General features: G+C 35.8%; 1 protein-coding gene across 2 annotated transcripts; it reads right to left on the bottom strand.

Moving 5' to 3' along the window:
- Positions 1–343: 343 nt before the first annotated feature.
- Positions 344–9436, bottom strand: LOC113280889 (RNA cytidine acetyltransferase 1-like). Of its 2 annotated transcripts, XR_003325837.1 has the most exons (27): positions 9238–9436; positions 9055–9146; positions 8355–8526; positions 8137–8259; positions 7874–8047; positions 7632–7742; positions 7412–7545; positions 7244–7337; positions 6420–6506; positions 6114–6250; positions 5905–5999; positions 4702–4825; positions 4529–4616; positions 4338–4437; positions 4194–4246; positions 3518–3694; positions 3394–3431; positions 3004–3100; positions 2564–2743; positions 2366–2474; positions 2227–2296; positions 2001–2133; positions 1737–1865; positions 1464–1589; positions 942–1007; positions 490–827; positions 348–447 (listed from the first exon to the last, which is right to left on the bottom strand). XR_003325837.1 is itself a non-coding variant. In XM_026529483.1 (26 exons), the coding sequence occupies exons 1-26, from the start codon at positions 9340–9342 to the stop codon at positions 564–566; spliced, it is 3078 nt and encodes a 1025-aa protein (XP_026385268.1). In that variant the 5' UTR covers positions 9343–9436; the 3' UTR covers positions 344–563. The 2 variants fall into 2 exon arrangements, 1 of the variants encoding a protein (XP_026385268.1); XM_026529483.1 differs by having other exon boundaries at positions 344–827.
- Between the last annotated feature and the right edge of the window lie 1595 nt (positions 9437–11031).

Raw genomic sequence — 11031 nt, 5'->3', positions numbered from 1 at the left:
ATGATTTTAGTCATATATTAGTGATCCGGATCTTCACGGGAAAGATGATACAATGCACATACTAGGACAAATAACATTAGAAAGACATGAATCATTGGCTTAACGGAGACAACTCGCATCAATTATCCCATATTACGATTTGTTTGGAGGTGCCGGCATCATATTTGAAATCTCGTAGGGCTAGATCTTTTCAAATACAACATTAGGGAGTATCAAGCGCTCTACCCCCAATCTATCAGTAGGGAGTATCAAGCGCTCTACCCCAACCTATGGAGTATACAATAGTAACTTTTGAAAAGGTAACAAAGGATAACAAAGAGAAACCCGGTCAGAATACAAAAGATAAATTAAAAAAGGGGAGCATCCTTTTCCTTTTTGAGACAACTTAAGTTTAAAGTGATCTATTCCGATAAAATAAAGGAAATTCCAAACACACGGCACCAATATCAATGTTGAGAACGTAGTTAAAGGCTTTAGGATTTGCACACGGGATACACTGTGGGACAAAAGCAAGGTGAGTCTAGCACTTCCATAAAATAATAAAATAAATAAGCATAATAATCTTAATTTTTCTTCTTTTTGTGTACACGGGATCCAGTGTCTTCATTGACTCTTTTCTTGCTGCTGCTGCCGCAACTCCATTCTTTCGATTTCCGTTCTTTTTTCTTTTCCTGTTTTGTCGACTTCAGACTAATAACACCTCCTGAACCAACCTTTCTACTCCCGTTCCCTAAAGCTTCCTCAAAGGCAACTTCTTTGCCCACGATTGCATAGCGTTGCAAAATTTCTGGATTCAACAAACCCTCACTTTCAGCTTTCACCTTGCCCTGTGCAGAAGTGTAAACAGATTGAAACTCAGTGGAAAACATGAAAATAAAGGATGGCTTAACAAAGTAGATATATTCGTGAATGAAGAGGTCGAATTCGAGAAATCCACACACCATGACTTGTTTTGCTGCGGCATTAAGCTCGTCATCCAACGATATACTGTGAGGTAACATTTCAACCTGAATTGAAGTACAACCCACACCAGCAAATACATTATTTCTGCTGACAAACTCAACAAGGATGGAAAACATATTGAAAAATATATCATCCAGCACGGATACTTCAAAATAGGTGTAGTATCTGTATTGAATGGGAATACATATCGAACACTCCATTTGGAGTGCTTATACTTTGCCCGGAGGAAATATGGAGATCCCTTATAGATAATTACCTAACAGTAATCATCTTAAACATTCTAAATAGTATTTAAGAAAAAAATTATAACATTGCATGTAAATTTTTTACTTGAGAATCATGATAGCTTAGTTGATAATTATATAGAATAACATATAATAAATATAAGCATCCAACCATGTTTCCCAGTTTTTTGAAAATGATGGATCACTGTATCCGCGCTGCTTAGCAAATATAGAAACAAATTTATTATATTGGTTTGTAAGAGGAAATCAAAGTACCTTTTTAAGACGAGGTAGTGCTGACTCGGCCTCGCTAGCTGCAACCTTGTGCAGATATTTGTAAAATTTTTGCATGATTTTGATAAGCAATATCAAAATGTCTGACCTATTTAACTTTAATTGTCCCTGCAGGGAAATTAGAAACCAACAACACTTAGTCCAACACCAATAAAATCCACAAATACAGCAGATACGAGATATTAAAGGCCGTTGTCAAATCTAAATTGTTTGCTCGGCTCCGGTCTAACACCGTTCAATGGATGCATCGGATACCTCGACATAAGTAATATTTTGATTTTGTAAGCCCATGCAGAGTAGAAGGGTGGCCTGCACAGGAGATAACGCAACTCCAAGCTTCTCCTCGAAATACCAATGAGCCAGAATAGGCAAAAGGTCAAGGATCTGGTGCAAAATAAGTACAATATTATTAGCAAATAATACTACCAAATAAGATTCCTCTTTCTTTTTGTCAAGTGTGTCCGTAAAATTTTGTAATTATCATATATCAGCTACTGTTGGAGATTTTTAAAATCTCACCATATTAAAATCTACGAGACGCTTGGTATAGGCTTCCAATCGACTTAAATCATGGGGTGATAACACTCCATTCAGTGATCCATTTTCAGCAGCAGGCTCACTCTTTGTGAAATTGATCTCCGGGTTCAAGACGCTAAAGCAATATACCAAGAACATGAATGAGAGTTTCTTTTGATAAAGATAAGTGCTCAGAAGAACATGAATGAGAGTTTCTTTTTTAACTTACCTCATAGCAAGCTTACATTCCATTGCTTTAAAACTAGAGCCCAAGAACCTGGCAAACCGTCTTCTGAAATCTGTGTTCATGAAACTGTGAGATCCAGGAAGACCACAAAGCACGCAGAACTAATGCCATGACAACTCACCTTGATAATATGGAGAGAAGAAACCCCATTTGTCAGATCCACTTAATTCAATATCATCATTAGTCAACGGCTTGATTACCATGCATGTGTGTTCACCAGTCACGCCGTTCTGATATGCCAAGCAAGGAAGTCACCAAACCAATTAAAAATCTATGTAAATGCATATATAACTTTAACATACAAAAATTACGTACTTACTGGAATTTGACAGATATAAAAAGGAGCAAATTTGTTTTTCCTCCAAAAGCGAAATAGATCCAAGGTGAGCCCAAAGGAGACACCAATATAGTGCAGTTTTTCAGGTCGACGCTCAGAAAGATGCACTAGTAAATGTGGAAGGTCACACCTTGGCTTTACAGATTCTTCCAACAATGAAACCTGTGTCATAATGAAAGTTAAAATACCTTACTTTATACACACAGAAAACAAAACTATATTCAAATGGTAAAAGATTATACAGTTGAATTGTATTGACAATTTGTTTTGCCAAACGGAATTGGGTTTTATAATTGCTGCTCTATAAGGATGACTACCCACATTTCCCCTTCATTTGGGGAAAGCATGAAGCTTCTAGAACAATATATACAGGAATTAACAGAGTTCCTATCTAACGTTCAACTCTAGTTTATAAAATTGACCTTTTCAGCTGCTTCAGTTACGCTAATAGGGTGTATTTCCTCGAATTCCTTCTCCGCGTCAATCACATCGATAGAAGTCAGCTGTCCTTCATAATACCTGTGGGCATAAGCATAAGTGACAGCCTACTCGAAATATACAAAAGAATGTGGAGATCTAAGGGAAACAAACATTTGATGTTACCACAATAGTTGCGGATATAGTAAAAATGGCACAATTATTAATAGATATTATGGTAGTTAGACCAAATCAGAGCATAAAATCATGCCATATGCACATATCAGAGTGAAGTGCATATAGCACAACTCAAAGGCCTAAGTTTTAAGTTTCATATCATGTGGAAGTCTTAGGAATCCACTAGCATCCCTAGTGTGCTTTCCAAGAAGGTTTACCTTGTTAGAAGATCCACCGCAATCGAACCATATCCAAGCTACACAAAATAAAATGAACAAATTACAATCTATACATCTTATGTCAAAATAACAGTTTTCAAAACTGCCACAACAGAAAACCTACTTTCATGGCACTTGGATGGACAGCAATGCGAACAATTCGAGCACCTGAAAGACTTGGAAACACTGTATCCCGAAATTGCTCAGAAAACTTCCATGGAATCTGATCTCCATGAGGTTGTCGGCCGTCTCTTAAACTCTTCAAGACAGACTCTTGAGAAATCTGACCTTCAAGGCACACCTGTAGATGACACCACCATAAAATTTAACTGCCAAGAGATAGAACATATTGAAGTAGGTGCACTATCAATCTCAAGAGTCATACACCTAATGCTATCTAGTTACTTCTGAAAAACTTGTGTAAAATGTTAGGGAAACATAGCAGCTGAGTGTATCATATGCGAAAAGAAAAAGAGAAATAAACAGAGTTGTGCAGTAGAAGCCTGTGATCTGGATGCAAAGATTCATGAGTTCATGCGACAACAAGACAAAGCAAGATGATTTATCTCAAGCCACACATCAAAACATTTCTAAATCGAAAGTAGTAAGTCAGTCTTTGAAAGTAACAAGTCAGGTTGGATGAAACCAAATTATGAAAAAGGAAAAGAAAGAAAAAAAGAAGTAAATAAGTATCGGAAAGCACATACTCCGTGAGAAAAATGCTAGCCTTTAGATAAAGAAAAATATGAAAATACATATGGAGGTAAATTATTTCCAGAAAACCAGAGGAATTTGCAAACCTGGATAACACACAATATATCTGGAAGGTGATTCTTTGACTTATCAACAGGACCTGCGTGAAAGTCATAACAAGATTTAGAGAGGCACATGTGCAGGCAAGAACAAGTTTAAAACTGAAAGCACTTCAAATACACAAAACATACCAAGTAAAACAAACAAATGGTGTGCTGGAGCATCAGCCATTAGTTGCAAGTCATCTGGAGAATTTTTGTAGTGAGACGACACATAGAGAGCCACCATACGCTACACTTGCAGATAAAGTCAAATGGCCATAAAAAATAAAATACTAAGAGGAGAGGAATGAAAAATGAGATTCAACAGAAAGGAAAATTACCTGCAGAAATAATTCGCTGTCTTTGTGATAAGAAAAAAGAGTATCGCGATTGACATAATAAAGATCACACTCAGTTGGAGGAGGTAACCTTGACAAACAAGAAGGAAAATATCAGCATAATGGTGACGTTATTGCTAGGTTCTGCATTATATCAATATCCGAGAAGTAATAACCTAGTGATATTAGGAACGACGCTTGTGGCATCCAAGCAAAGTAAGCCATAAAGCCATGACTCAACTGGATCACCAGGAGCATATCTGATGGCTTCGCTTAATTCTACCTTTTTAAAAAGTCTTCCTGCATATAAAGAAATGAGGAAATTGATAAATATCCCAGAGAAGTATACAGAGTAAAGAAATTAACATTACTTGGCAGCATCAGTAATAACATAACAATGGAACATTAGCCAGTAAAGAAGGGACCAAATTGAAATTTTACACATGAACAACCCAAAAACCCAATACATGGTATAAACACACTTTACAATTCCTGACAAGTGAAGCAAAAGTATTAGTATTAACTAGATACTCAATATGCCTAATTAACTATGTTACAACAATACGGACACGGTATCGGTATCATGTATCCAATACGCTACTTCGATATGACAACTTAAAAAATTAAAATACGTGGATACGGCACACACAATATAAATATCCTCGTTGGAGAGAAAAAGTCTGGATAAGAATTTGGAACTAATATTTTGTCACTATAGTTAAAACTTCTCATAGAATCTAGTAAAATATCTAACTTTTCTAATATTAAGGTATTGAGATTTATCTTAACTGTTGATAACTAATATTTAGTCAAAGTTTTCTAACTGAGTATTGGAGTATTAGTACGCGTATCCGTGTAAATAAGTATCGATACGGCTGATTATTTTTTTTAGGCGTATTGTTGCAATCGTACTTCATCGAATAGGCAGAGGCTGCTTCAATGTTAGGACTAACCTAGTTTGCCATCAAGAGCATGCATTTATAATATTTTCCTTCTAAGGGATAATTAATAAATAAACTGGAGGTTCTTATAGCCAACAATATTGAGATAATCTCAACAAAGAACACTCTCTAAGAGTCGTACTTTAAGGATATTTAGCACTTCCCAACAATTAAACAGCTATTCCTAGAAAACTACCTCTACAGGCTTTTTTTTTATGAGTAAAACGCATAGACCTCTTAAAGACATTAAGGCGTATGAGGCAAATCGTGATCGGCCTGCTTCCCCTCCAGGTGTAGTAGGCCTTAAATGTGGCGACCTTTGTAGTAGGCCAAGCCCACCAAATGCATAAAGGTAGGTAAAGCAAATACTTTCCATTATTATGTCTTGGTAAAAATATTTTAAACTGTGTAACAAATCTAAGAAAACAAACTTCATACCGGAAATAGACCCTTCCAAATTTTTCTGATTCTGGCTCTGCTCTTCCAGCTGCCGCAGAAGCTTGAGAGACAAGGAGCGGCCAGTACCTTCGTAGCTTTGATCAGAAAAAAGAAGTTCAGAGGTTAATGGACAAGAAGACTTACCTGCAAGTTAGAATAACTCCCAAGGGAAAAAACGTTGACATGCTAAGATGTTGCAGAAGACTTACCCAGTGACAGTAGAAGAAAGGAAGATCAGATAAGGGCCAAATAGAGACTTCACAATGGGCATCGGTATCGCTGCCGCTTCGTCAATAACTAAAAGCTCAACCTGGGAAAGTTTTTCATACTCATGTGGTTGTATGTACTGTTCCAATAAGACAACAAAAGAAAAACAACCCATCAGAAGATAAATGATCTCGAACCTGATATCTGGATTAGATAAAAACAGATATTCAAAATATAAAATAAAGAACGAACAAAGTGGAATGATGAACAGCCTCATCCATGGATAGGGATAAAAACTAGTCATTTACCTGAATTGTCTGTCTGTGGTGCTTGTAGATATTTATCCGCATAATAGCATTATTGGCATTTAAAACCAAATCATAATCCATATGCTCCTGCAAATGTCATGAATTGAGTGAATTACATACGACTGCTTAGGGTCATGAATTGAGTTAATTAAATACGACTGCTTAGGACACCAGTTTGAGTGACCAATGGGTCATCAAGTAAAAATAGAAACTGTACGAATGAGAAATAATGAAAGGAGAAAACAGGCCCCATTTACTTTAATAGGGTGAGGATATGATGGGCTTTCTGCAGAAATGTCCTAAACAAGGATAGGCACATCAAATCAAAAATCAAAATGGAACTCCAACACCCACCAACTAACAAGTACTAAAACACAATTCCTTTTCAAATTTATTGGAGATTTCTTTGGGAAAGATAAAGAGTAAAATCATTTCGGAGTTTTCATATGAAGATCGAAAGGTAATTGATGCGGGACAAAATATGGATGATAACAGGTTTATTAATTTGTTATTATCATAATGTTATTAAGATTAAATTTGTTATATCAATATCAGAATTGACCGAAACGTAATTGATGCAGGATAAAATACGGATGATAACAGGTTTATCAATTTGTTAAATTTATTAAATTTGTTTTTATATTTGTCTATCAATATCAGTATTGACTTCTGACGGACAACGTAACTTATTTTCACTTTTTAGGGAATATTATTGACTTTAAAACCAACCAACCAACTGTAACTTATTGCTTTTTAGGGAATATTATTGACTTTAAAACCAACCAACCACATTACACTTGTTAGACATGAGAATAGATAAATACCACATATCCAAGAGCACTGAAACCCTCACCGACAAACTCGAAAAGAGTTTTCACGTTCTCAGGGACAGGTGCAGTCACGAAAATATTTGAATACCTGAAAAAGAGAAGAATGAAGTCCGAATGAAAGAAGAAGAGTTAGAAAACTGAATAAAGGTTTAGGCATATCACCCTGCAGCTATAGCCCCTGCGATTGCCAGACCAAGTGCAGCTGATTTTCCACGGCCACGAGCAGCAAGCAGGGCGACAGTGCTCCTTAATGTCTTATCCAGAATTGAATCGAGGAATGAAATTACAGCTTTCCCCTAGACACACAATTAATCATTTCAACCGAGGCTCTTATGATTACACCTCTGTTAATAGGACCTGCAATAAGATAGGGTCCACATACCTGGTCAAGTGTACAACATTTATTTATGATTGGACCAACAGGGAAATCACCATTAAGTTGCTCCTTAAGATTCTTCAAATCAAGCTGTGTTTCTGAAAGTCTCTCAAAATCCTTCATCCACCAACCAAACAAAAAAATGAATAAACTTTTAAGAACAAGATGCTAGACTCTAAAGGAACTCACCAATGCATCTTCCTCTCACTTATATTCATATAACAAATCCATAAGAAGCAAATATGTACCTCGGTCACTGGAATTGGTTTGATGGACCTGATATGTGATGAAATCGGTAAGATATTCAGCTCATCGTCCATAACCACACAGGCTTTGCATGAAGTGAGGGAAAGTAAGAAGCGCTCATTAAAACGTGCAGTTGTTCCAAAATGGGATTCTGTCCGATATCGTTCGTGAACATCCTGAAAATCATTATAGACTTTCAGTTAAAACTAATTGGTCATGCCTGCTAAGTCTGGAGCAGCTGTGGCAATTGGAATCCAACACATACCATAACCATGGAATAGAGACTAGTGAGAGATGAAAGAGATCGAAGAAGCAGTACAACCAATCCACCACCTTCTACAGTTTCTATAGTTCTTGCGAGAAGATTCGGCGTCAGTGCCTCAAAATCCTAACAAAATATCAAAATGAAATATAAAATACAGTGAGCCTATTATTTCTATATAATCTATAGAACTCAAAAAGATAAACAATGTGGTGTCATACCTGGAGAATACACATGCTGAATGTACTACCAAGAATCCTTTCTGAGTGTTGGTATAAGCAATATGTCAGCTCTACAGATTCAACAAAAAGTGTAAAAGGATCAACCTGCTCAGGATCAAGTGAGCCACACCGTTTTAAGTTCATAATCTGCTTTTCCCGTTTTTTCCTGTGACTAAAACAATCACATGAAACAGTGACTCTTAACAACTATTTGTGGATAATATACAGCAGATAACAACAAAAATGCAGTAAATAGTAATGGAAGGTAAATCAGCAGGCAGGGACTTAGTAAAATATACACTCAGCCTAGTCAAGAAGTTCACTTTACCTTTCCCAAAAGAGTTATGTTTTAAAAATCGAGACTTCAACTTTGATCATTGAAGTGAATAATTTCTCAATGACAATACTGACCTAGCAGATTATAAATTTAGCTCCCAAGTTGCAAATTCGGTTCCAGTACTAAATCTTCCTCCCACCACACATGTAATTCATTCTTTACTATCCCTGATTCTTAATTTGGTGGGTGCTAGAGACCTAAACAAACTTCCGAGTACTCCTAACTAGTTATGACACCACATTGTTATTCTTGGAATAGCAGAGGAAGCATAAGGTAAATTTCGTTCAATAATACAACAATTGCACATTACATAAACTTTCAAGTTTAATAAAAGAAAATAAAGAACGGGAATGTGAAGGAAACCTGCTTAGTTCGAGTTTATTCTTGTAGCACCATAACACTTTAAGGCGAGGCTTAATCATTGATTTAGCAAGCATATAATGAACATTGACAATCTGTTATAACAAACAATAAAAAAAAATTATATGTCAGAAAGCTAAGGACAACAACAAATTGACCAAAGCACAGAAAAGGAAGCAAAAAAACCTGATTACGATATTTATCACCAACAATGACGAAAAAAGATCTATGCCTACTTCTAACACCATTTTCTATCAGTGTTTTAATCCGGTTATCAACCTTCTTCCTCATTCTTTCTATCTCTAAGCAATCTCTACTCACAACTCTAACTCTTCAGGGAAGGAAGAAAAAGGAAAATCGGATAGCTAGCTATATAAAACTGAAAACCAAAAGAAGAAATCTAGAACAGAGCGGCCGAAGAGAGTTAGGGTTCGTCTAGGGGTGTAAATTGGGCCGGGCCGGGCAGCCCGGCCTATTTATTAAATGTGACGGTATAGGGCGGGCCAGAACATTTCTTATCCATGAAATTAAAAGGGCCGGGCGGGTAGGGTTATTTATCTACAGTAAGTACCCATGGCCTACCCAAGCCTGTTTTGTAATTTGGGCTCGGGCGGGGAGGGCCGGGAGGGCCTTGAATATTACAAACAAATATATATTATACATATATATTGTTAAAAATAAAAAGAAAGTAGTAATAATACACAAGTTTTACTTAAATAAATAATCAAATACGAGAATTGAGATGGCAATAAGATAAACCAAACTTCCTATAATTTTTCCTGAATTGAATCATCAGAAAAGGAAAGTGCCTTAGATTTTGCTCAATATTTTCTTTATATGGTTAACAAAATTAGATTCCTATGGAATAAAAGTTAAGAAATACATATGAAAACTACGAGGGTTGACTGTATTAAGTATATGTACCAAGTATATTCTAGGATAAAACAAAAGCATACAGGGATGACCAGCCTCACCTAGAAGAAATCTGAGAACAGAGCGGCCGCGAAGGAAGAGAGTTAGGTTTCGTCTGTGTGAGAGATGAGTTTATGGGTCAGGGTGGCGTATATGTGGGCCGAAGAGCGGTCGAGATCGTCCATAATTTTGGACGGCAGAGATTATCTTGTCCCAGTTAGGGTTGTCAAATGTCAATGGTTAATGGGAAGGTTTTGGGTCATTAATTTAGGAACCGTTAAAAATAATCAGGTCCAGTTCGGGATACAATAAAACTTCGCTAAATTCATGCGCGATAAATTAATAATTTTCCTAAAATAATAATGTTGTCAGTCCCGATTTTGGGCTAGTGTGATAGATCAATAACCTCGCTAAATTTATAAGATAATATAATAAAAATTTTAAGTTTTCAATAGGACCCGACTAATATATAAATTAATAATCAGTGTGACAACATTATATTACGGTGCGTATTAAAATATGCATCTACAGTTATTTTGTTTTTGTTCACATTTATAATACATTGGACCTCATCTTTAAATTTGTGTACTCCCTTGAGAAGTTCCGAAATGATTTTATTGTGTTTTCTTTTTTCTTATTATAATTTTAACATTAAAGTATATACATGTACACACATAATATTCCATAAAATAAGTAGAGAATAATCTGAATTGAAAATAAAGTCTCTATTATTTATACCACATACTTATTTTATAAATTTAAAATTGAATTTGGTGTGTTTCGATATAATAATAACTTATTAATTTATCGATAAATTAATACTTCACTAAATTGATGAAATTTAGCAGTCCCAAGATTATTAATTTATCGAAGTTTTATTGTAGTATGATATCCGGGAGGAATCGGAGCAGTTATGATGTGGTCGGGCCATATCATAAAAGCATGTGGTTCATCTTCTTTTTTGCCACGTCTAGGAAACTAATAAGTTTTCTGCTTTTCAGGGAGTTTTAGAGAGGGTAAGTTTTTAGGAAAAAGAAGTTTTATGTTTTTTTAAGAGAAAAAATAGTA

This window comes from Papaver somniferum, chromosome 5 (genome assembly GCF_003573695.1).
Source record: "Papaver somniferum cultivar HN1 chromosome 5, ASM357369v1, whole genome shotgun sequence".
Taxonomy (NCBI): Eukaryota; Viridiplantae; Streptophyta; class Magnoliopsida; order Ranunculales; family Papaveraceae; genus Papaver; species Papaver somniferum.
This window is presented reverse-complemented; position numbering and strand designations above follow the sequence as displayed.